This window comes from Perca flavescens, chromosome 6, assembly GCF_004354835.1.
Source record: "Perca flavescens isolate YP-PL-M2 chromosome 6, PFLA_1.0, whole genome shotgun sequence".
Taxonomy (NCBI): Eukaryota; Metazoa; Chordata; class Actinopteri; order Perciformes; family Percidae; genus Perca; species Perca flavescens.
In genome coordinates this window covers 10,350,994-10,378,511 of record NC_041336.1, presented here as the reverse complement: position 1 = coordinate 10,378,511, position 27,518 = coordinate 10,350,994, and the positions used below count along the sequence as shown (strand labels likewise).

The following is a 27,518-nucleotide window of genomic DNA, read 5'->3' as shown; positions in this document are numbered from 1 at the left end:
CGCACGTGCTCGAGCAGTTCGCGCAGGCCGGGAGCGCGCGTGGAGGCGGTCCGGGGCTGCCTCAGTTTTCTGTAATCGCTTTTCTGCTGCTGCTACCTCCAGTTAAATAGCTAGGACACGGGAGCGAGCAGACGGCCGTGTGAGGATATACTTTTTTCGGTACCTTTGGGATTAAAGACGCGGAATTGCAGCATCGACGGCCAGCCGCCAGGTAATATCGACACACGCATTTACCCGCCCCTCGTAACGTTAGAGACGCGAAAAGTAAGTAAATGTCCCGTGAAAAGTGTCGTTTTCCAGTGAAGAAGAAGAAGGAGGAGGAGGAGGAGGAGGAGGAGGAGAAAAGAGGGGGGGTGTTGGTGGATGTGTGGGACGAGCCTCCCTTTGTGCCGAGGCAGGGTCACTGCTCTTCAACGCACAATGTGGACACTCCAGAAACGGCCAGGATCCGCACATTTTCCTCCCGCTGCTCCACTGGCCTTCCCGCTGACTGTCCTTCATCAGCCCCGCCATCGGCTGTTTCGGACGAGTCCGGCAGAAACGCCTTCTTCTATGCGTATTTTCATTGACTTTAAAACACCGGGGCCTGTTCTGCTTTTCCTTTTTTTTTTAAATACCCCTCAACGGTAATGTAACGCACCCTACTCTCCGCCTCCTCCCCCACGGCCTTGTAACGTTAGCAACGTTAACGTTAGCGAGCTCCAAATAATGTTTATGGTCGCTTTTGTAGGACGTCTCGGTTTCACTCCCCCGGTCGACCCCTATTGTGTTTTTCATCCCCACAAATGTTGACCTACCCGGTTGACCGAACAATTGAAGTGCTGCGTGATAACGCACAAACATCTGAACTTGTCTCCGGTGTTATTTTCGGGGAATATAATGTCTCCGCATCGACCCTGGCATCTCAAATGATCCGGGTACATTTTAGCCGCCTATCATTACCGTGAAACGCCCCCCGGGGAAGGCGAGCTGTCCGCCACTTCACAAAATCGTTTTGATTAACTTCTTACATGTCACGTAGCTTATATCTGTCTGTTTTTATATTACAATTCAAGAGACAACATATCTATTTCAGCCTTGTCTTTGTCGTCTGTAAAGGGGGTATGAATTAACCGGGGCACTGCTCGTCTCACGGATGGTCTCTTCATTTCCAAGTGTCTTTTCTGATCTGTCCCCCATGAGATGTGTTACTTTCTGCCTGCAGTGCTATAAAGAGCTATTTTGTTCATTTATTTGGTGATATCATTGACCCAAAACCACAATAACATCCAGTATGTGTTTTAAAAAAAGAAAAGGGAGAACCATGACACAGGGCAGCAATAGGTCTATTTTATCAATCTAGGCCAGTAAAGCTACTCCATTAAGTCTTCCAAACAATTAGCCTGTTATATATATATATATATATATATATATATATATATATATATATATATATATATATATATATATTAGCCTAACCGATTATTAGGTGAAAGGCTTATTTTATTTATTTTTTACAAGGCACCCAATACATCTGTAATTCACAGCACTTTAGCCTTTGACAAATGTCTTTTCATTAGCTCACACTTTGCACATCGCTGCTCCGCTTTAACTGTCATCCACATCCAGCTGTACGTTGATTCAATTAAACCCTTCTTGCTGTGGACTTCCCTCAAATCTAGCCATTTTGCTGAGATGCCACAGTTTGACATGCAGTTGTCCAGAGTGGAAACTTGCTTTTTCCTGCTAACAGGTTGTTGTGTGACATTTCTTTCCAGGGCCCACGATGTCCAGCGAAGTGCAAAGACCGGACGACAGCCCCAGCACCAGCGGGGGAAGCTCAGATATTGAACAAAGGGAATCGGTACCACCTGAACAGGAGCGAGAGCAAGCACAGCCCAAAAAGAAGGAGACCAAGATCTCGAGTAAAACCGCTGCTAAACTTTCAACTAGTGCCAAGAGGTAAGAAGAAGAAGAAGAAGAAGAAGAAGGAAAAAAATCTGGCTCTGGAGAGCGGCATTTACAAAGAGGTTGTTTGTTAAATTAAAGGCCTCTCCCCTTGTGCCCTGAGGGTGTGAAGTTATATAAAAAGACTATAGTCCCACAGGCATTGTCATTTCAAACATCCACACTATTCAGTGTGACACTAAACCCACAGAAAGAAGGAAGGTAACTCTCATTGCTGTCATTCGAATGAGATATTCCCATTCCGGCCTGTTTGTTTGAATAGATTTTCCTTCATGCTCTGCAGCCCTCTTGTCTCCTACACCACCAACACTTACCTCCAACAGTCTTAGCACTTATTCCCAAAAAAACAAACCGGCGATGACAGAATTATTATGCAACCAGTTGTGCAAAGGGTTGGCAGAGGCCGCTCAATCTTTTTATAACAGTGACTGATGTTGTGAACATCTCCCTTTTGTACGTCTATGCTTTGATTAAAAGCAGTCATTATGAGGGCATTCAGCAAAACAAGGCGCTGTAACATGGAGAGGCTTCACTGTTGTCTTAAATACTGTGTTTAAATTAATGTGAGTTTTAGCAGCAGCGTTTGCACTCGGTTGCCCTTCACAGTCTGAATCATTTTGCACGGCTATCTGAAATTCTTAAAGCAGTCGTGTTTATCCTCATGCTGATTCATTTTGTTTTTGCACCACAGACTGATTACAATGACAAAGATAACCTAACATAAAAACTTACTTTATTTATATTACATTTAGGATGGAACAATAAACCCAGTCAGTTCTGTGGCTTTACTTAATTCATTAACGCCTTTCACGTGGACAGCAAGTTAAGTTATTTACAACTGCTGTAATGATATTTGGAATATGTGAGATGTTCTCAGCAGTTATGTGAGTGTTGGATACTGTGTTGCTGGTCCACGTGGTTAAAGGTGGGATTAAAAGCAGCATTTACCTCATCACAAGCTCGAAACACACTGACTTCACCCACTACAGACTCGTCCATTCCTTCAGCTTTTATTATCTGGAGGTTTGCCCTACCAACATAGAGTTTAACAATAAAATCCTTCTCTTCCAGGATTCAGAAAGAACTTGCAGAAATAACACTAGACCCACCTCCAAACTGCAGGTAAGAAGATGTTCTCTTTTCAAAGCTTTTCTCTAATGACTCTGTAATGAGTGATTGACGTAGAGGCAGAAACGGGCTTCTTGTCTCAAAAAAAAAAAAAAAAAAGCAAAGGCCAGGCTTCAATGCACTCGCTTTTGTCTCGTTCCCTTAATGCTGTTGTTTGTGTTTTGTTTGAGATGGTAATCCCAGGTGAATTACAGAATCTGTAGCCTATTCTGACGGTGTTGTTGTTGTTGTTGCTGCATAATGCACGCTGCAACCTCTGTTAAAAGCGCAGCTCTTTAGATCACAGTATTATGGTTGCACTGAAACGGTGGAAAATGAGCAGCAGGGTGACTTTAAAACATTTTTTTCAATTCCCCCCCTTCTACTGGGGATTTACCACAGACAATGGTTATTGTGTGCTACTGCCGCGGCTCTCGGCCCTTTTGAGGAAGAGATACGGTCGCGAGCGAGTGTCGCACCACGTGTGCATCAGTCTCTCCTGACATGCTTTTTGTCATGCCTTTTGGGATGTAGCAGCTTTTATTAACTTAAATAAGACAAAGCAACACGGTGGTTGATTGTGCTGCTGTTTATTGCAGCACAGTAATTAACTCCCCGATTCCACTACAAATTAAGAAAGAAAATGGAGGCCAGTCCTCGCCAAAATCGAGGACACTTGTGGGAGATGCTGCTGTTTTCTGACCATTTTGGATTGGTGGTGTTCGTTCATAGGCACCTGCTTAAAATGACTAAGGAAAACGGCTTTGTTTGACTCATCTGGCGATTTGGAATTACTTCACCCGAGACAGCCTTGTTTATTGCATGAATTAATCACCCCTGCTGGGTCTCATCAGAACCCCGCCATCATTAACGCTAAACATTGAGCTAACCTTTTCATTCCAGCTCACAGCCCAGTTTTGTTATTGTACTGGAGGTTAAAAGAGATGTTGTTTTCCTCGAGGACTCTAATCTATTTCAACCCCCCCCCCCCCCATACTCCTCCTCGCATGAAGGATTTAGCTGGAGGACACGAGTAAGTAGTCATTTGAAAGTAAAATAATCGCTAGCGGAAATTTCACAGTCATCGTCTTAGCGGGGAACTAGTTGCCTGGGAAACAATTAAGCTTCTTTAAGATAATCCTTTTTGGTGTGTGTGTGTGTTCGCTTTCTGTAAACTCCAAAATGATACTAAAATATTATAATGTGTTACCCAAATAGATGAGTCCTGTGTTAGCAATGCCGGGGGCACAGACGCATCACACATAAAATTTCTGATGCAAACGATTACAGCACCATTTACATCCTCGCGTGAATGAGTGCAATCGGTGGAGCTAGTGTCGTCATTTGTATTCCACACGCTCTCCGCTCCCGGCCAGGTTAGCCTGAAAGGTTATTCATTTCTTTCCCTGCGACAAATGGAGTCACAGACTGTTGGCCCCCGTCAGGAGGCAGACAGAGAGTTGTGTTAAAGAGATTCACTTGGGCACATTCAACTAACGCTGCGCTGGGGGGCCAGTTGATGTATGTCACCTCATCTGTATCTCGGCTGAGGAGCCCCTCCGAGTCCCTCGCCACTTTGTCCTGGTCAGAGAGAATTTGCCATCATCGCGTTAGTTAAAATCTGCGGTCTCCTTTGTATCCTGTACAATCTCTTCAGTACCGCCTTCAGGCCTCTGTGTGCGCTTCTCTCTGCAAAATGGAGAGCTCTGCTTCGTGTCTTTGGGTGTAGATGTGCGCTAAGAGCCCGAATGTATCATTTAACGCCTCGGAAGTGTTGAGGATCTAATTTAGTGAAACATCTGTGGCAGGAGGTGTCGGTTGATGAAGTCCAATAAAACGCCCACGCCTTTTCTTCCAGCATCCATCTAAGGTTACCGTGTTAACCCTCCGCTGGGTTTAATATCACAAACGGTTGTTACAATAACCCGTCTGTGTTGATAAATCACACACTCGCCAATGTTTCCTTGCTTTCCGTGGCTATGAAGAGTCTGTCGTTTTTAATGCTTAAGTTGTTAAAAGAAAGTAAATTTCCACACAGTGTGACTGAAAACTGTCCTACCTGTTTTAGTGCTATGTCACTACTTGGGGAAAGCAAACAAGTATTTAAATTCGTCTCCAAGCTTTATCTCCCTCTTAGCATTGTGACAGCTCGCCTGTCACCTTGGCAGTTGTCATGCATCAAACGAACAGGAACACATTGAAGCCCAAGAGGATTTGACATGGCAATTATTCTCACTGTCATACACACTTCCAAGTATATTGTACAGGCAGCTTGTGCTTTTACACCTATTGATAGAAATGAAGCGGCATCTGAAAGGAAGACTGTTATCCTGTCCTGCAAGTTTCCCCAATGTTGTAGTAATCTTACTGGGAATAACATTTGGATTGGAGGCACTAAAAGAGGAACTTGACACGCTCATTGGCGTTACTAAATTCCCACTGCCATCAAAATTTAAATTCACACTGACATCCAGTGAAAGCAAGCAAGAGGACTTGTGAACAAAACTGTAAATACCTAGTACAATTTGTCCAATTTTTGTTGTTTTTGTTTTTTGCTCACCTTTTTTACTGTTTTTTTTTCTAGTACATCCTCTGTGGAAAAGTGTTTCACTAAATGCCTGACATCAGGGCTGCAACTACCATTTATTTTCACAATTAATTACTCTGCACAATCTTCCTAAAGCCCAAAGTGATGTCAATTTAATTATATAGCACGTTTAAAAACAACTGGGTTGACCAAAAGTGCTTTACAAGGTAAAAACAGCAATAATACAACCATTGAATACAGAGTACATCACAAAGGAAAATAATAAACGATTAAAAAAAAAATGTATTCGACAAAGTGATGTCCTGAAAAGGCTTGTTTTGTCCGACCAACAGCCCAAAAAGCCAAAGATACTAAATACAATGATTATAAAACGCAGAAAAGCAGAGAATCCTCACAGTGTATTGAGAAGCTGCGAAATGTTTGGCTTTTTTTCTTTCTAGATTGAATCACTTAAAAGATTATGAAAATACTTGAGTTTGAGCTTTAGCTGGATTGGTTTAAATATAATGTCCGTCCAAAACCACAGGAACAATGTTGGTGATTCTTGAACTGAATCATTCGACTTTTGTCACATTCGTGCCCCAATCACAGTCCATTTCTCCCACATTTGATAGGCTCCTATCAAAAGAAATACTCCTTTCTGCTTCTCAGGTCATATTTCCATAATTATCACTTCCATTTGTGCATTTTCGTTGCTGGAATTGTTTTAGCTGCGTTTGTTATCTCGGTGCTGCGGCTGTTGCGACTTGTTACTATTCCTTCCTTGCAATGTTGATCCACCGTCGCCAACGTTTCCAGCAGAAATCCAAACAAAGAAACGTTGACATTGTTAAAATAAAAAGCTACTGGCGTTGTACCTTGCAGTTCTGGGCCACTGTGCAGTTTCACGTGTTGATCTTCTTCTCACAGATGGCCAAACAGATACTCCCATTACAGCTGCTATGGAGTGATGGCAGAACAATGTTCAGCTGCCTAAAACATAATAGTACATGTTATATTTTGGTGTCAACCCATCTGGATTCAAAGATTTGAGTTTTTAAAGCTGCTATTGTTCACTGACGTTGAGCAATCGCAACAGAATAATCCATTGCAGAAGAGGCAGAGGTACCAATTTCTCCTCCCGAGGCAGCTCAAATAGATAAAATGCAACACAGCCTCAAGCCATGGCGCATTTTGAGTAACAAATTCACCCCCCTCCTCTGTCACGTTGGCAAAAGTCATTCTTGGAAATGTAAGAAACCACTTACTGAGGTGGTGGTAGATAAGGTTGAGGGAGAGTTGAAGTAGCAAGTAAGTAATTTACTAAACTTAATTACAGAATAGCTCCTGTAGTGCTTTGGACATTACAAACCGAACACTTAAACCGTGTAGAAATAAATACACAGAATTAGACCTTTTATTCAAGCCAACTGACTGGTTGCTAAGCCCCACCCGCTTTACTTACTGTTGCTATGCCTGTCAAGCATGATGTGCTCGCACAGTGCGCGGAAGTGTACATTGATGCCATTGGCAGATTTACAACTCTAAATTCTTGATAATTTTTGGGGCCTCTATTACAGACAAAAAGTATCCACTCATGTCTAGCTGGCGACCCTCCGTTTCTGCCAGCTGAAATAACTGTCACCGGCAGATGTTCTAGCTGTAGATAGCTGGCTAATTATGTCACCATTAGCTCCGTGAGTTGCTTGGAAATGTTTCCATCATCATTATTATTATTTTTTTTTTTTAAACGAGAATCTTGCTTAATAAGGGGTTTTGCATTATTGCGTCAGCATTGTTCTTGTCTTGCAATGTAGAGAGAGTCAGTTATTCTACTACATGTAAGAAAGGTAACAAGACACACACTTTATACTAGAAAACGCTACTGTCCACATCAATTGTGATCAATATCACACACAATGTGCTCTTCAAATTTAGATTTTATGGAACTAAAGCGTCTTCTTTTTTTTTTTTTTTTTTTTTTTTCACTGATATCTTACACGGTTTGCAGTGCTTCAGATGTGGTGAAATCCAAAGCTTGACAGACCCATTTACAGTAACTAAGCTATAACTGGGCCATCGCTGTTCCTCAAACTGTCAATTCTTTGTATTGTTTGTCTCCCGTTTAGAGTATCAGCTCCTCCTTTTCAGTACAGCTGTAATATATTTGGCTGGTCTTTGAAACAAATAGCCTCGGTCCCTGAATTTTCCTGCTGTGATGTAATGCCCCCACGATGCCCAAAACAGAGCTGTCACTCCCTGATGACCTCATGCAAGCTGCAGGGAACGGCCTCCTCACGAAACCCACACAGCTGGTCACTGCGTCGCATGCTCGCTGGCTGAAAGCCTTGACATGAATATGTATCTCCATCATCATCATCATCATCAGGACTCGCCAAGAAATGAGACTCTCTATAATACTGTAGGTTCTGACCTGTAATTCTCTTCTCGCTGATGGGATCCTCTTCATGTCCGTGATAGCTGCATATTAGTTTGTGCCATGCCCCTGGGGATCATGTGCCGGCGACACACCCAGCATCATTTGTCACAGCGTTACCATTAAGCACAGCAGGGAGGTTATTAATATTCATGAGGGGGTGAAGGGATGTAGACCGGAGGCGGGGGGGATGAGCTGCAGGAATACCTCCTGGATGTCCCGAGCTGATCACTGTGTTGTGCGTGAAGTATTGTGGGTATGATCTTTGCGATGTGCTCTCAATTGAGCGCGAAGAAAACAAGCGAATGCTTTTTAGATGATGGCAACATTTGACCTCTGGTGAATCAGCCGCCCTAATCGATGTCTTGTTGCGTAATCGCCGCCTTTCATAAATATTGATGAATTCTAGGCACCCGTCTGTGTCTGACGCTGGCGTGTTCCTGACCTTTCAGTGAAGGTCTTGTCCATTGACCGCCAAAGCTAAGAACCTTCATGAAGGCGCCGTTTCAGAATCGGAATCGCTTTGTTCACCGAACAGAATAAATAAAAAGGGGTCTACTTGGAGACGCTTGTGTTTGAAGCATGTCAAACATTTCCATAGGCACAAGGTGGTGTCAGAGGCTAATGAGGAGGTCTGGGCAAAATCGACCTTCAAAATTGATAAAATGTTTGTGAAATAAAGGTAGCGAGCAAATACTAAATGGAAACAAGGTGTTACAGAATTTACTTTACTTTTTTCTGTTGCGTAATATGGAAACAAAGCGAGGCTATGAGAGTTTTTAAAAGCAAGTACCAATGTAAACCACGACTGAATACTTGTTTTACTGTTGGAATTTAAATGAATAAAAACATTTGATTTAGAGCGTTTCAATATTTTACCCTAAAACATAGCTGCAACTAAAGCTTTTCATTACCGATTGATCAAATAATCGTTTAGTCTGTAAAATGTCAAACTGTGGAAAATGTCTGTCCCGAGTGACGTCTTGAAATGTCTAGTTTTGTCTGACCAACAGTCCAAAAGCCAAAGATATATGGCGTATACATTCAACGGAAAAGCAGTAAATCCTCACAATGGAGAAGCTGGAAGTAGAAAATGGTTGATGTTTTTGCTTTAAAAATGACTGAAAACAGCGGGTTATCGAAATGATTGCCAATTACTTTTCTGTTCATTTTAATCGTTGCAGCTCCAACCATCAATCTTAAAGTAACAAGTATTCAGTAGTGACTATACTTCACAAGTCACAAATCAAGTAGGTTGCTTATGACATTCATATTCTTACAGCCTTTCGTCTATTCTATAAAACCGAACATTGAAGGAGTAAAAGTCGGGTTGGTTGAGAATAAAGAGGGGGAGAACGCAGGGCCCTTAGTCTGCAGCAATGGGAAAGGCAGCAAATAATCAGTTTAAAGTCTTAAAGTGCTCATATTATGCTTTTGGGCTTTTTCCCTTTTCCTTTGTGTTATATATATCTTTTTTTGTGCATGTTATAGGTTTACAAAGTGAAAAAGCCCAAAGTCCACCCCAAAGGGATTTACCATCTCCAACAGAAAACACTGTTCACAAACTGCTCCAAACAGCTCTGTTGTAGTCCAGCCTCTACTTCAGAGACGAACATGTGTCACTTTGTATCACACGTCATAATGCTCGCCTAGCTGCTAGTGTGGCACGCCCTCATACTCTGCTTCTGACTGGCTAGTAGTCCTTACCTAGGTACTGAGCATGTGCGACTCTCAACAAAGATGGAACAGAAGTGAGATGTCTCACTCTGTAACTAAAACGGAGAGCTCAACACACAGGGTGAAAAGAGGAGCTGCAGCAATGTGCAGTACAACAAAAATATGGTGTTTTTTGAAACTTAAACCATGTAAATCTATTCTGATATAACCTCAAAATACAATTATGAACCTGAAAATGAGCATAATATGAGCACTTTAAGATTTTATAACATTTAGACTAAATGTATTTTATCTAAGATAAATAAAGTGCCCTCAAAAAAGAACCATAACACAGGAAGAAATATGTATCTGAAAACAAAGCAGAAGGATATTCTAGCATACAGATGGACGGTGCCAGACTGGGTTCTGCTGATTTGTTATGGCCCCCGTTCTCCTTATGCACCTATGAACCATCTGCTGAAAATAATTTCCTTCCAGAGCAAACCAATCTGCCCTCATCGTTTTTCCCCTCACACAAAGTTTTGAGTGGAAAATAAATAAATGTGCTCCTATAGAGCGACGGCAACATACGCTCTGCTTCTGACACCGGCCTGAGTTTAATTTATCCTTAATGTTTCCACTGCCGTACTTGTTTGACAGCGAACGCGGTCTGCCGTGATTCATGTGTGTCATTGAATTCTCAATGTCCTCGTTTGTGAGGTAGTTTTCTGGCAAACACTTGTCCAGAATGTTATTAATGGGTTAGTGGGGAAGCCGAGCACGATGCACGCCGTGTGGACATTTTGTGGTGGAGTGTGGCCATCACACTGCCGGTTTCACAGAAGCAGTTGAGGTCATTGAGAGTGACTGAATGGTCATCTGACATGAAAGCAAACGGAAGAATCTTTTGGCAAGCGAAGAAATACAGTAACTCACAAGTAAACCATTTGCGTGAGATCCCATTACTCCTGTGAGATCTCCAAACCTGATAGATTTCCCCCTGAAGTCACAAATCATAGCTCCTGCCAAGACGGTGTAAAGTGTCTTAATGACATACAGTATTTGCGGTTTTGGGGGGGACGAAAAGTTGACACTCTTAACATGCTGCAAATGGTGAAATGAATAATTACCAGTGAAAAACATCCCAAAGGAAGGCCCTTTTTCTCTGTGCCGATTTGTTTAACTCGCAGCTTAAAAATCATGTTAAATTTCTCTTCCTGCAAACCTGAGGGCTAATATTATGTCAAGGCAATAGACCAACAGAGGATCAGGCTCTACAGCAGATCTGGCTGCTCCGCTTGCTCCAATCACTGGCATTCTGGTAATAAGTCCATTCCCTCGGCCACAGGGCCAAATGGCTGCCCAGAGTGCTTTTGTGAAGGGAGTCTGAAGAGAGTCTCTAATTATGGCTGAATAGACTTTGGTGCAGGGCTGTGAACTTAGAAATATTAACATCATACTCTTGACTAATTCACTTAATAAATTGCAAGAGGCTGCAGTTTTGTCTCCGAGGCAAATCTGTTTTTAGGCAGTTTCCTTTCCTGAAGCGGTGTTCCTGTGAATCCCTGGACTTCACAATTTGCATGTCGGTTTTATTCAAGTAAAGCAAATGTTTATAATTACCCCTCGACAAGACACACACACACACACACACACACACACACAGCTACTGTCAATTGTGATCAATATCACACACAATGTGCTCTTCAAAAGTTAGATTTTGTGGAACTAAAGCTTTTTTTTTCCCACTATTAGTTGTTGTGTAATCCTTCACCCTGTGTAAACTGCAATGCTTTGATGATTAAGTGATCTTTTTATGACTCATGATGTTGTGCTCTTTCCTTTATGCAGAGCCTGTGTGTTATGGTAATGATATATGCTCTGTATTATTAATTTTTAGCCAGAGGCAAACATTTGCACTGCATCAGACGCCGGCTGCATGTAGCAGCTCAGATGCGGAGAAGAAAAATGCTTACAGCACCAAAAAACTCTGTTGTACCTCAGAAGCATCTTGCTAAAGTTAAATGGCTGAGGAAAATAAACAGACCCCCTGCTTTATTTTCAGCTTTGTTAATGTGACTTTAAACCTCAGTTGAGGGCAAACTTCCTGAGTAAAAGGCCACTTCTTCAAACCTCTCTTTAGAAGTACTGTATACTTCCTCAGTTCAGTACAGACTGCTGTTTATAAAAAAATGAAATTGTGCTATTCCCTTGGACTTGGAAATCATGCAACCACCTACTCAACCATTTCCCGTGTTGCTGGATAAACCGTCCGGTCAGTAATTGCAGTAGTCATTGTATACATGAACAATAAAAGGCTTGATTAAAAAAAAAAAAAAAACATGTAATTTGAGACAATAAAGACAAGAGAGCAGAGGAAGGAGGTGTCACCTCGGCCGTTGAGCTGCACAGTAATTGGTCTTGGGGGCTCTTTCACGGTCGGGGGGGGAAGAAGATTGCTTCATTAAAGTTCCTCTTCTGATATCCGCAGCCACCACACTGATAGAAAAGAAGATCTTCACTGAATGAAGGTGCCATTAGGGGAAAAAAAGGTGCCCGTGGGGAACAAACTGGAATGGCGAATAATGCAGATAATGGCCTTTATTTGAGCATGGCAGTATTCACACGCTCCAAAACATGCTGATTCCCATTCAATTACGTGTTTACTTTCCGGTTTTATTTATCAGCCCCTTGGTGCAGTTCTTGGCTCAGACAGCTATTTACCTGCTCCCGTAAACAGCTCGCTGTGTGACAGGCTGCTTCGGAAACACGCTGGGGTTGTGCTCGGTGGTATCGCTGCGTTCAGCGTTGTTTTCCCCAGTAACACATTTGCATGATTTTGTTTTCTCACCTTTTGTATGTTCTAGGCTATCTGATCTTTTCAAGGTAACCTAACCTCAAAGTATCAAACACCCTTGTTAGACCTGAAAGGTGGCTGTAAGGTGTAGGTGTGTGTGTGTGTGTGTGTGTGTGTGTGTGTGTGTGTGTGTGTGTGTGTGTGTGTGTGTGTGTGTGTGTGTGTGTGTGTGTGTGTGTGTGTGTGTGTGTGTGTGTGTGTGTGTGTGTGTGTGTGTGTGTGTGTGTGTGTGTGTGTGTGTGTGTGTGTGTGTGTGTGTGTGTGTGTGTGTATGTGTGTGTGTAGTTATCGGTTTATAGCACTCTGTGGAGATATTTGTCACAGGAACTAAATTCACCCAAACATTCTTGTGGTTTTGAAATCAAGCTGTATCAGCTGCAAAGCAAGATGGCAAAATCATTTCTTTGAAAGCGTGTGAATGTTTCTCGACAGTTTTCTGTGAAGAGGTTTCACTTTGTGGTTGCCTTTTTGTAAGGCCAGACATTTCACAGATTACTTAATACAACCAGAAACCCTCCCATGCCTTGGAACTAGGGTTGGGCATCGTTTGGATTTTAACGATTCTGATTCCGATTCTTCCTTTCGATTCCGGTTCTTATCGAGTGGTGGAGTTGAAACGGGTCACATGCTTATTTCACAAATAAGAGGAAAGTTTTATTTTGATTCAAAGGTGGGTTGCAGTTTGACTTTTGACGTTTTTCAACGTAAAATAAAGCCACACTAGAGCACCGCTTACTGTGCTCCATGGCTGCAACACAACAAGCAACTGGCTGCTACGGAAACCCAAACTTGAGCATGTTAAATTGAAAAGTGAGATCGGATTTGAAACCAAATCCTCCAAACGATTCCAATAAAGAAACGATTCCGATGGAATTGTTATTTTTGAAACGATTCCGATTAGGAATCGGTTCTCGATGCCCAATCCTACTGTGAAATGTATCACGGTTAGTTTAATGGAACTGGACAATGAGTGAAAGAATGAACATCCTCTGCATATTCTTGAATTGTGGACGACGAAGCCTACTGTGAATGAACTGTTGCCAGTGCATACAGTCTAGCACTAACAAGACGAGTCTTTGAAGGCTTACCAGGGTACTCTGCGGAGCTGCTTCTGTGATCGTAGAGACGACTGTATGTTGTTTGTCTAAATTAAAGTTTCTGTTCAACTCTATTAGTACCACATACACCCATTTTAGGTAAACAAGTTCATGCTGTTTTCATACAACTGTGGCTTTTTACTCTTGCATTATTGTATAGTTGTCGCTTTCAGTCTTGTTCTTGATGTAAGAACTTAAGTTTATTCTGGTTTTTCATTGCAATGTGCTCTGGAGTGTTGGCTAAATTCCCAAAATGAAATCCGGTTGGATATCTAAGATAACATTTTTTTCGAAAAGAAACTAAGAATAGGGTTAGGGTTAACCCTAGCCCGGATGTCTGTGGCAATTGGCTTTGGGTGACAAGATTGGTTAGCGATTTTTGCAGAGATTAGCCCACCTCTCATGCTGCAAGATAAAGGTTATGGTTTGCATTGGCACCAATCTGCAGAATGCCCTGACTATGAAATAAGGCAATGTGGATGATTACATGGAGCAGGGAGGACACCCTGGTCTCACATACTGCACTGTATCATGAGGAGGAAAGGTCATTCAATATATATGGAAATTATTACTGCTGTCTGTGATTATGGGGCACAGCTTGGATAGTTTTCAGGAACTGAGAATGAAAGGTACAAGTGAGGAAGTAGGTCTGTGGTAAAGTGCTCCTTTATATTTGAAGAAGAAGAAGAAACCATTTTCTTAATCCTCCTTTACTCTCAGTGCCATCTCAGGGTTTCAAAGTGTCCAATCTATCTCAGGCTTGTGTGCACTGATGAGTCTTTCTTTGTCGAGGTGAAGCACTGAGCGAGGTCAGTGTGGGATGCAATTACTCGCTCCCTCACAGGTTCCCCAAACACTGTGACTGAATGATGGTGACGATACAAGCTGGTGTTGACGCTACATTTAGTGAAAGAATCTGAACGGTTGTTTCTAGAAAAAAATTAAGAATAATGACAAGTAGATGATCGTTGAGGGGAAGAAAACTCAAAGAAAGAGAGCAGTGTGACTCTGTGGTTCAACACTATTTTGGTGCTCTGTTGTGGAGGAGGCAGCCCAGCTGTCAAAGTGGGTTTTACATGAGTGTAATCTCGCAGGACAGGGCAGTGGCAAGACTCTCACGGACACCCGCACCCTAATGCATCCCAGACCCCTTGAAACAAATGACCCAAATACTCACTGAATCAAGGCATTTGGCTGACAGGGCACTGCAGATGTCGTGTTACTTACACCGAGGTTGGTATTATTGCAGCCTCCAACGAAGCCCATAAGCAGCACTGTTACACCAGTCAACGTCTTGTTTTTGTGCTGAGCAGATCTGTCTGGAGAGAGAGAGAGAGCTTGTATTATTATTATTACATCAGATGTATTTACTCCTTGTCATTTTATATGTATGTTTGTTCTTATGCTTTGGCAACACAGATGTATTATTTTTTTTGTCATGCCAATAAAGCAACATAGAGAGAGAGGGGACACGGAATATTTATCTGACTGTCGCTCTCAGTTTTAAGGCTTTGTGTTAGATTATCGTGGGTTTGTTCTTCTTAACACCTTCATTGAGCCAACATTAATTCGATGCTATTTTTTTTTTTAGGCAACATGGAGGACTCCGCAGCCGTGCATGACTAGTCAGAACCCTGCAGAAATGTTAGTTTGAAGTTGCTCTTGCAGAATTAAAATTAATATAGTGGCTTGATTACCCAAATATTACTGTGAATTGAATCTGTCAGTTGCAGAGCGTAATATTCTACACAGCTATTAGCCCGGGCCAAGAAATCATCAGCTATTTAACTCCTGTCATTAAGGGTGCATTAATTAAAGCCTGGCGAATGGGAGCTCATGCAAGCACTCACTGATGCGGATTGACGATTTCCTCACCGCTCACCTCTCCCAAAACGAACGGCCAAGCGAAAGGCTGTCAGACCCTGAATGAGCTGGCCCTCAACCTGCTGCAACAAAGCACCACAGGAACGCCCGAGCCGGTGGGGGGAGGAGGTCTGCAAGCAACAGCCAGCGGTGACATGCACATTGAGCTATTGACTTAGCCTTTATCCACAGCCCTTGTGCAGTTGTCAGATCCCCTACAGCAATCTCGCTGCTGAGCGAGGACCTCTACCATGCCCGCTCATCTCTATCTTTCCATCATCTCTGAGTTATTATCGCGGCTACAAACTCATCAGCCTCAAAAGGAATCGAGCATCTGCTTTCAATGGAGATGTTTGGAAATGGAATAGTCGGCTGTCTTTTTTTTTTTTTTTTTTTTTTTTTTTTTTACCGTAGTGTCAGGGAAGCTTTTAAATAGCGTATAGGAGTGGAAGTGTCAACCAGAGGTGTATGTGGCGCAGAAATGTATGTGCAGAGGGGGGAGTGCCCAGAGCAAGAGAAATAAGTTGTCTATGTGATTCTGTCAACAGCAGGAAATGTAGAAAGTAATGTCTGAAGAGTTGGGAGAGGGATCACAACAAGTTCAGTTGATAATTTAGGTCAATCAGCCGGGATCACTCCTAATTACAAACCAAACAGGATGTGCTTGAAATGAACTAGTTTGTACAACACGTCGTCGACTTCATCGGAGATGTTTGTAGCTGTTCTGAACGGCCAAACTCAAAAACGAGGGTGAAAGGCCGACCGTCATACACAGGAGAGAGACGCCATACTCAGTCAAATATTGGGAATAAAGGTGAAAATGTTTAGACAAGCTTTCCTGGAAGGCTTTCATAGTGTTGCACCCGTGTGCCAGAAGTGATTTTGTGAAGATTGCAGGAAAAAAAAGAGAGCTTGGGAGAGAGGTTTAATTTTTGCCTACACAAATCACATCTGCACACCTGGCCGATCATTGCCTGCAGTGGGGGGGCTTGTCAGATTGAAGCATACTGCTGATTTGAGACTGCCCCCTCTTAGCAGGCTTTCACACCGAACACACAAGGTGCTGCGTTGATGTTGCTTCAGGTAAAGGTGTGACATGAAATATAATTCAGGAAATCCAGGTTAAGTAACAGATCCATGAATCGGAAGGTGAACCAGATGCACAGCAGTTTTATAGTACTCAGAGACAGGATTTTACAATTCTGGAAAGTTAGCACAGCGGCAACTATATAATATACTATATAAATGTGCGCTTGCACACAGTTGATTGGCCACCACAATATCATGCTTAGCCAGGGTCCGCTTTTATAGATAATCCTGTGTTTTTTGCACTTACACCTGACTGTGTCACTGTACTGGCCGCATTCAAGTAAATGGGCTGCAGTTGTTCTGAACGTGGCCTAATTGAAAAAAAGTCAACTAATTGACAGATGGGATCTCGGTCGACTGGTAATTACATGAAAAGTAGTCACAACTATGGCTATTTGATAGGAACCGCATCTAAAGAGATCCAATTGCATTTATCTGCAGAGGGACAACAAATACTATTAATATTATAGTACATTGTAATATTTTCATTTTTAATCTTTTGCATGTTTGTGTGCTGCTGCACGTCCCTGTGTGCGTAACAAGCATAGTAGGGCTGTCCTTGACTAAAGAAATTCTTAGTCGACTAACACTTATACAATTTTGTCGACTAATCGATTAGTTGATTTAATTGACAGAGCTGTGCGCTTTGAGAGGTGGTTAAGACTAGAAAAGCACAATATAAATGTAGTTAATTAACCATCTGTAAAACTGAGTTTCTCCACAATTAATCCTGCAAAAGCACCACTTCAAATCTTGTGTTTACCAGAAATGTGCTCAGAAGTTTCTTGGAAATAAGTAATTAAGCATGAGTAAGCATAAAAAATGACTAATCGATTAAAGAAATCTTAGTCGTCTAAGACCAAAACAACCGATTAGTCGACTAAGAGGTGGCAGCCCTAAAGCATAGTGTGCGCGCTGTGCACGAGCCTAGGAGCATTTTACCAATTTGCTGTTAAAATAACAATGAAATGCAGCGTTATTGACTTTAGACCAGGTTTTTGTTAGTCAATGGCACAATCACTTTCCGCTGCCTCAAGATGGCAATATGCCAAGAATGCACCTGAACACAACTCCCTGTAAGACCAGCACGCCCATGGGCGCACAGATGGGCGCAGGTGCATTTGCTATTTAAAACGACGTGGGCGCTGGACGGGAAATTGACAACTGCGTCGGTCTTAAACTACGCCGGGTGCAAGCTAGGGCCCCCTGTGTCAAAACTCATGCAATTCCAGCCATCGCATGATGGAAATATTTCTTTTTTTACATTTCTGTTAAATAACACAACAGAAGAATGTAGGAAGGGCTGAACATGACCACCAATTCGTACTGTGGTTTGCCCCCACTTTATATTGTTACGACAGGCTTTCCAAGCACAAGTAGCAGCTGGCTATCAGATGTCAACATCTGTCTCTGTGGCTACAAATCCTTGTATTTGGAGGTCATTTCCTGTACTTGGTTTAGATAGCGCTCTCTGTCTGACCAAAATGCAACACCGTTTCTTTGGAAGAGAAACACGAAACCTGGTTATACAGATGTAGCATCGTTTGTGCCTGCCAAAACAAATGAAACCAATATTAATACTCACTAACATGTTTAATGTAAACATGTCCTTTAACACCTTATTTGACAGCTTGTAAAGCAAGTCCCCGCCATGTGTCTTGTGGAAGTTATCAATTACTGCAGCACTAATTTAAGTATTAGGTTTACAAAGACAAGTACTCCGTATGTGTCCCCTTCTCATGCACCGACAAAGCGCAGCTTTGTCCCTTAACATTCTTTGCTTTTGTTACTGTAATTTCCACTCTTCTTTGTGCCTGAGACAACACAAGTCCAGATTGGGGACGTCCTTATCGACGGTGGATTTTGAAGTAATTCCCCAGAGAAGAAGTAATCATAATTAGCTAATTAAAGAAGGCTTAAGAGAGGGGCGGTGTGAAAGAGTGGCAAAGTAGATAAGTGGAAATGTGCAGTGTTGATGCTGAAGGAGGAAGGAAATGTCTTATTTCTATTTATGGAGAATGATCTGTTTTTCAAGGGCATGCTTGGAGCCAGATGCTGTTTTTAACAGTTTGCTGTTTTGAGGTTATTACGCAGGAAATCTCTGTCTGAGATTATTGGTTTATGTCTGAGTAGAAGTGAATACAACAGCCTTGAGAGAAAGCAAACCCTGTGTGTCGGGCCGTTCGCATACACTCATTTGTAAGCACATCTGGCAGAAAGCTAAGGGTTGGCGTTAAACACCATCCCTGGTAATTACATGAAATCGGAGGGATTGTTCATTGTCCCAGGCTTTGTGATTTGGACATTGTCCCGGTCTCCTTTCTGGCTCTGTGCCAGCTCAGGGTCTTACCACAAACAACAGTGGGGGAGGGAGTTCTTAATATGGAAATGGCATTAATTACTAGGCCTATACAACAGATGTGACCTCCAGCCTCCACGTCGGCATAAATACTCATCTCATGAATGAAAACTGGCTCAAATATGAAATCATTTTACCCTGGTTGGTCGTTAATATCTCTCTTCTTATTGTGTGAAAGACTTTGTTTTAACTGAACACTTGGTTACATGTTTAAACTGATTCACTGGTGTGTGTCAGTGTGGTGTGTGCTTCAGTTACTCAACTCCCAATAGCAGGTAATCTAATCTTCCCAATTTTTTGAAAGATAATCTAAATCCTACTAAAATAGCCTTGAACTACAAAAAAAAAAAAAACACAAACCTCGACGGCTTTGGCATTCCCCAAATCTCGATCATTAACTTGTCAGAAGCCAGAATTTACCGCCTGAGCTGCTCTTTCCCCCCAAATCTCTGTCAGCCCGCCGGCAGGCTGCCAGGTCCAATGCGCTGTGCTGATTAACATATTAACAGGTCTTTTGTTTCAATTTTCTAGCGCTGGCCCCAAAGGAGATAACATCTACGAGTGGAGGTCGACCATCCTGGGACCCCCAGGCTCCGTGTACGAGGGAGGCGTCTTCTTCCTGGACATCGCCTTCACGCCAGACTACCCCTTCAAACCTCCCAAGGTCAGCCGCCTGCAGACATAACTGTTATTATATTTGGGTGTTTGAGTAGCTGACCAAGTATCAACTTCCTGCACAGTCTGGAAAAGTGTGGCAAATATATCTGGGTCATTTAATGATCTGGAGAAGAGATTGTGATTCACCCACTGTATGATCACACATTTTCTTCCATCATAGACGCACATTTATTTTATTTTGCAGAACTATTGCAGTTACATATGGCCATGGGGTCATTACCAGCAGATACGGAGAAATCTCAGTATTGATTTGGAGTCACGTCTCTGGCCACCAGATGAATTATTTCAATATTAACTATATTATAGGCACTTTTGGTTTTAGTCCTTTTTATATTAAAACGTATTCATAATTATTTTGAGGAAGGGTTGCGGAAACTACAAAACGGCACATATTCTTCTGACGTGCACGGTCTGTCTGCTTTCTCATGAATATTAGTGTTATCAGAACAGACTCTCATTATCTTAAATTATATGGGCCATGTTTTTTCTAGAAGCCCTGTGACAGACTGGGACTCTGTTCAGGGCCTGCCCTGCCTCATGCCCTGCGTTTACTGGATTAGGCTCCAGCCACGGACAGTTTTTTTTTATATTGACAATGTCAGTCATCAGTTTGCAAACTGGAAGATGAAGTTATGGGGTCTCACAGGGTCTTTAGTTATTTTTACAGGTTCACACACCTGTTCACAAATCATGTCAGTTTGGGTTCAGGCATCTCTCCAATTATCCTCCCATCACACAAATAAGCCTTGAAAGGAGTTAGAATATAGCAGGTTAGAGACTCTCATTATCTTACATTATATGGGGCATGTTTTTTCTAGTAGCCCTGCGACAGACTTTACTTCAAAATCAGTGTGTTTGTGTATGTTATTGTTCGGGGGGGGGGGTGGGTGATGAGAAAAATGCATTGCGGACAGATTGCGCCAAGCTCAAGGTAATCCCCACTAAATAGCCTATAATGGCCAATAAAGTTATGTAATTATTATTCAGCTTTTTTGGCCAATTAACATTGTTTCATGGTAGTTAATGTTTCATGGCCCAGTACTTGGCCACTGCTCGTGGGTTGGAACCCCCCACTGGTCTAGAAAATGGATAGATGGACTGATGCAGTGTGACTTTTTAATGCATGTGGACGACAGCGTAATGGCAGAAAGTAAGATGCTGTAGTAGAGCACATTAAATCACACTGGTGTCATGGCAGTTCAGGGTCAGCACTAAAGCTTTTTGACACTCTATACAGCTAGGTTTGCACTTTGCTACGCTTTTCTTTTATGATGAATCGTCGTGATTTTTTTTTTTTGTTTTTAGCTCACAATGTGGGTTGTGCCAAATCCTGACCTGTTCAATGCACAGCGTCTGCAGAGTTCTTTAAGGATGTTGAGTGGATATCATTATTTAACATGCAGACTGTCGGGGCCAATCTCCCTTTAGTTTGCAGTGCACCCTATTACCCTTTCACTTGGCCTTTATTTTCTCCCTCCCCCTTTCTGTTATGGACACCCCTCCCCGTGATCGCTCGCCCTCTTCTCTCCCTCTTTCTCGCTCTTGTTGCTGTGTAACCACCAGCTCTGTGTTTGACAGCAGACTCAAACAAATCCACAGACTCCGGCCCAGCTTTGTGTTGCCAGAGGGACTTGAGTGTTTCCGCCCCGGCCAATACCTCCTACCCCTCCGACACACTGTGATCTGCAGCCAAACCCCCCTGCACGCGCACACGCACACGCACAAACGCGCACACACACACGCACATATACACACACAGGCACCAAACCCTTTTGGCCTGTAGCTGCCTTACACTCCCTGAATATAGAAATGCTTCAGCGAAGCTGAGTTGCTGAATGCACTCAGACCTCAGGCTTGGGAGTTTTAGACCCAGAATCCGACTCGCTTTTCTAAAATCTCAAGACTCTGAAAGAGAAACAAGAGCTGACAAGTATGCCAGGTGGATTCGTTTCTGTTCCTGAACTCCGGCCAGAAGAGGAGCTCTGTGTCTGCGGAGGTGGAAGGGTTAGTTATTTATAACGTCCTGCCCCTGTGTGATTTTTTGGGAATGCCAAGGCTCATTAGAGGTTTCCTCTGGAGGGTCAGGAGGGCCAGATGTTGGTGATTGGAGCAGCGAGGGCAAACAGTGGTGTCAAGTGTCAGAACCAAACAGATGTCAAGCTCAAATCCGAGCCAAGGCAGACGACCTAAACAGTGGGAGGTTTAGTTGTTCAGGGTGTTTGAGCGGAGCACAGTTTAAGCCTAAATCCAGGGAACTCTAGTGTACATGTTATGGGTCACTGTTTGAAGCTGTGTGGTTTGGGGAGGGTGTTTACTGTGACGAGTAAAGGAATTCATTTGCACAGTGCTGGGGTCCAATATTCAAAGAGGCAACAAAACTGTTGTTGTGGGGATGTTTGGATTTGACATCATGCTGCCCTCTGTTGGTCAGTCTGATTCACTTAAATATCATTAGAATTGAAAGTGTTAAAGTAAATGCTGTTTCCAAGCCATTGAAAGAAACCCAGAAAACAAAAATCTAAATAATATATGTTTCGGTGACTGTAATAGAATATAGTCATTTTATACATCCTGTATATTTGTGGCTACATGCTCGTCCAGCAATGGTGACAAATGGTGTTAAATGGAGCAATCGAGCAGAGCCATTACACTGCTACTGATGCTGATGCATGAGCGTTAATGTGAGTCAAAGAGAAAGAGGAAGGTAAAAGGCCCGCAGAAGCCTTTAACTGTCCTCCATGTCTCACCTTATTACTCCCAGTTATAACAAGCTTCTCAACCTGGCAGAATACACAGCAGGTCGACTTTCTTTACTCCATCTACTGCTAACGTGCTCATATTTGAGATTATAGTGTATCATAACTCTTTCTTTTCTCTGCAGGTCTCGGTTTTCTGTCTAACCGGAATGTTGCTTGCTATGCATCTGTGGAGCAGTGGTTTTTGACTGTTGGTGGTGGCACTTACAAAATTAATTAAAAAGCCCATTTCGTCATTCAATTTATTTTAAGCTGCTGAAAAAGAACATCAGCAAATGTGTGTTAAAATGGCAACATCCTGTTAATTTAGTTGTTTTCCTGGTTATTTGTTGTAAAGTGTTTATTGGCATATACATATTAGAGGTGTGCATCTTCACTGGTGTCATGATTCGATTACGAAACCTGTCAACGATTCGAATGGATTCAATATCACAGTGCATTACGATGAGTCACCTCGCCACTTCCTGAATGTAGCGGAGTCTGAACACAGAGTGCAGACAAAAGGCAAAAACATAAAAAAGCAGCGATTGAAAAATCAACCTGTAACTTCAGTAGGCAATAATGGATTATGGTCTGTCACTGCATGTCCAGGTCCGCATCGCGATGCAATGATTAATTTCAACAATCCTGATAGATATTAGTACATCATTTATCCAGTACACAATTCTCTTTCTTCTTAAAGGTAACCATTCCAATAAAGTGCGGAGTGAACGACGAGAATGAATTCACATCTTTACATCTACATTTTCTTTTCACGCAGTTCCCATTTGTTGCTGACATTTCTTCACACTACCAGCGTCACTGTTAAATAAAGTCCTGTTTTCTTGCACGTGGCAAATGAGAACATTCTGTTTCTAAACGCCAACGATTTGTGTGTCTGCAGGTAACATTTCGTACGAGGATCTATCACTGCAACATCAACAGTCAGGGGGTGATCTGTCTGGACATCCTGAAGGACAACTGGAGCCCCGCCCTCACCATCTCCAAGGTGCTGCTGTCCATCTGCTCCCTGCTCACAGACTGTAACCCAGGTAAGAGCTGCAGCTTACTGCATGGCCATCTGACGTTTGTTAAATGTTTTTTATTATGAGACTTTCAGTGAAGTTAGTAGGTCTCTTTATCCACCTCAGTCAAACACAACTGAGCGTTGTTGTAGTAAATTGCACACAGCCAAACGCTACGTTTACTGGCTATTAACGGTGTATTAAGTACCGTAAGCCATGACCAATTCATACCCTCGTTGTTTCTCGATGCCGTCTAACACTGACAGATCTTTGGCCCAGTCGCTGTTGGAAAAAAATTAAACTTTCACAGCAGCGAAGAGCAAGTGAGCTGCTGACAGGGGAGATCCACAATAAATGTTTAAGGAAAAACTAATATTATCATGTAATATGATATATAACAATAACTGATGATATGTCAGTTACTTTTCTTGGCTTGATAACAAAATGTTGTGCATGAGTGCAGACTGGGAAATGTGTAAAAAGCAACAACAAAAAACTCAGGACCTGTTGAAAGAATAATTGGGTCAGTGGTCCAACTTTTAAAGATGTAAGATGGCCTTTTTGTGCTGTCTTACATGTAGCAATTTTGAGTTCACTATGCCAGCGTAATGGAAGTTTGGCGAATTAACTTGCAAGATGGTGGTTTTATAGTCATGTTACCACCTTTCTCTCTCTTTACAGTCTTAGTTGCTCCTGGAGGAGTTGTCTAAGCTGTTAATATGATTAACTGGTTATTGATACAGCTGGATTTGAGACAATGTAATCAAGTCTGCTTGAAGGTCAACACTCCATAATAAAATGAATGCTGCATCTATCCCCCCAGGCAAAAAAAAACTCTTTATAGTTTGGAACCAACACGAGTCTGGTAGATGGCTTAATGATCTGGAATGAAATCAAATTGCATTTATATCAGTGTGGAGTGGAAAATGTAAGAAATCCAATACAGTGTATGTACTTCTATTATTATAAGATGCTTGAATTTACAAGTGATAACTTTTGGGAAAGAAATCTTTTTGTTGAAGGTTGATATCGGGTGATCTGCATGCACATATACCAAACCTATCAAAGGTAACTTCACTTTCAATTGAAGAAAATACTTTAACTTAGTTTCAGAAGAAAACCGATGATTACTGATGCATTGAGAGCGAAATACAGCAGTATGGTGGGATCAGTGTCAGGATCTCCTCTGAAATGGAGATGGTTTGATGCTGTCAGTGGCAAATGGGAAGAAGCTATAATATAGAAAAGTAACGCACACAAAGGGTTGGAGTGAGGTGCTGATCACTGGAAGTAGACTTGAAAGTATCGCACACTCTGGCTCCATATGGTGAGGTGGTGAGGAATTGAGTCTGGGGGTTGCCAGGACGATACATTTACATCTCAGTGGTACTTGCGTCGCTGTTGGAACTACAGAAGATCAAAAGACATCCACATGGCCAAAAGGTTACCACTTTATTGTTTACTGATAACGGAGGGCAATATGGGAAACAGAGTAGTACTTCATTTGTTTGGTCCTCGTCACCTTATGTCACATAAGCAACGGTAAATTAAAATGCATGTAGAAAAGCAGTTATTGCAAATAACAAAGGAAGAGTGTATTTAACACTGGGATAAATACGTGGTTTAGATCAGTGCATAACTAAAAGAATGGTGGGTGGTTGGTTCCTGGCTGCCTAAATACGTTTTATAGGACACGCTGAAAACCAGCCACGACTGCATAACTGAGCAGGTATAAAATCCAGTATTTTGGAGATTCTGGATCCGGTTGAGTTCCTGTTTAAGTTAAGGCAGTGGTTCCCAACCTGGGGTCCGGGCACCCCTTAAGGGGGCGGCAAAGATCACAGGGGGTGAGCAAGTCTTTATCAGGTTTGAGGTTAAGGTAAAAAAGAAAATATTTGCACGTTAAACAAATTATGATGATACACTAGAATATATAATGTATACAAAAGTCTGTATAAAAACTATATATTTTTGTTCTCGCTTAAAATGGGAGGCAGGCTACTTAGTAGGCCTAACCTCCGGGACCTCTTCACCTGGGATCCTTGCTGTCATCAGGTCAGCTGCTAGCTGCTAGCATCCTCATTCTCCTGCCGTCACGGCATCACTATTTTATGAATGAAACATGGCGGGGAAACGTAAAAGTGCTGATAACTGCTCTGTATCAAAAAAGAAAGTAAGGCTCTATCTCGAGAGTTACCTCAACTTTGGTTTCGGGGCGGGTCAGCTTTTCTTAGACATAAGTAGGGGGGGCGCCAAGGAAAAAAGTTTGGGAACCACTGATTTAAGGTCTGACTCCCAGCTAGGCTGAGCTCTCATCACAATAGCCTCTTTTACAGAGATTCCTCAAAATCGGCCGTAAAGAAGATCCGCCATTACAACAGCTTTGATTAATTTTGTTTTTTTTTCTTCTTTTCTTTTACGCTGAACCAAACAACAGCGGCATAATGCTGCCCCAGTGTGTGATTTTTTTTTTTTTTTTTTTTTTATTAGCATGCCGACATTCCTGAAACCAAAGAGGCGTAACATGCACCGTCTGCATCTAGTGTGTCGTGCGTGTAGTCCCGCCATGCCGGCTGTCCCTTTAAACCAAACGGCTGTTTAGCCAATAAACTGAGGGTGTTGAGGAGTGTTTGTCATCTGCAAATTAAGTTAGCAAAATCATTTTGATTTGTATACATAACCAAAACACTGCTTCTTGGCATGTTCCAAGAGATCCAAAAATAATAATAACTCGATCATTTTAGTTATACAACTCCTCTCCTCTAGCACAATCGTTTACATAATCTGAGCCTGAGAGGATGAAAATGTTTGGAAACCTTTTCTCTGTTTACAGTAGATGAACAGTTTGTGACTCCTGCTCAGCTGAGGTAACTGATTATACTTAATGATTTACATATCGTCTCTCTGTTTTTGTGTCTTTCAGCCGACCCTCTGGTAGGAAGCATCGCCACACAGTACCTGACCAACAGAACAGAGCATGACAGAATAGCCAAACAATGGACGAAGAGATACGCCACATAGGCACCCAACCGTCCCCTCCTTTACTTCCCTCACCCTTCACTGTACCTCTCTCTACCTCTCTCTCTCTCTCTCTCAACCTTAGTCTGTCAAAGCACACTCACTAAGTGCAACAGTATACCTGCCCTCCTATCACCCTCCTCATCCTCCCCAACATTTTATCTACCTTTTCTGTGTTAAAAAAAAAAAAATTCAAACAAAACAAAAAAATGTCCTTTGTTCCTTGTTGACTTGAAAGCTTCTTTTTTTTTTTTTTACAAAGAGTAGATTGGGATTTTTATTTTCCAATATCTGAATGTTGGAAGTATTGTATTGGAGAGAAAAAAAACAAAACACAGAATATTATAAATATGATACGCATTGTCCTCCAGCTATACAGTATGTATTCTCATTTTTCTTAGTGGCACCTGGAACAAACATGCAGAATATATGCTTTTACTTTGTTTTCCGTGTTTATTTTTGGTTTTTTTTGTATGTGTCATCAATATGTTATCTGCATGGAACAGGAAGGTTTGCGTCAAAAAAGAAAAAGATCCTTCATGCTTTTTAACTTCCTCTGATTTTGTTTGTACTGTATGTATTTTTTCAAAGGCTTTTGAGGCAGACCACAAAAGTATAGGTCTGCCTGTAAAAGAGGCAGGACTTGTATATTTACTGGCTACCCGCCACCTCTGCAATTGCAGAGTGGTTTGTTGTGCACTTGTATTACTGAAGCACCCAATAAAACACACTGTGGTTGGCTTGTGAGAAAACGATGGGCTCTGTGTGGGATTTGTGTTTGACTACGGCCTCGGATATTTGCACCTCTTCGCTGATTCTTTTATCCACTCGATCACAGCTCAGGCCTGCCTTTATGTCTCACACACACCTGATTTATAAAACTTTACAGTCTGGAACATTAGCTCAAATACAATAAAGTTCTTATCAGATCTCTGCTCCCGTGGCTCATTAGGACTCCTGCTGTATGCTGTAGCTTTTATTTCCTCTATCAAGCAGGTAAGATGTTTTCATGTGTTAAGACATTTTCAAGCTGCAGGATATCTCAAACTCATGAATGGATCTCCATGAAATTCTTCCTTTAAGGAAGAAGTGACTGTTTTTGGCATAATCCACATCTGTGATG

General features: G+C 42.1%; 1 protein-coding gene across 2 annotated transcripts; it reads left to right on the top strand.

Annotated features, from left to right (window-relative positions):
• LOC114556868 (ubiquitin-conjugating enzyme E2 E2) lies at positions 1–27,150 on the top strand. Of its 2 annotated transcripts, none has more exons than XM_028579956.1 (6): positions 1–211; positions 1,758–1,941; positions 3,019–3,069; positions 19,471–19,603; positions 23,257–23,404; positions 26,301–27,150. In XM_028579956.1, exons 2-6 carry the CDS (start codon positions 1,766–1,768, stop codon positions 26,396–26,398), a joined length of 606 nt encoding a protein of 201 aa, XP_028435757.1. In that variant the 5' UTR covers positions 1–211; positions 1,758–1,765; the 3' UTR covers positions 26,399–27,150. The 2 variants fall into 2 exon arrangements, with proteins under 2 accessions (XP_028435757.1, XP_028435758.1); XM_028579957.1 differs by lacking the exon at positions 1–211 and adding an exon at positions 364–626.
• Positions 27,151–27,518: the final 368 nt, after the last annotated feature.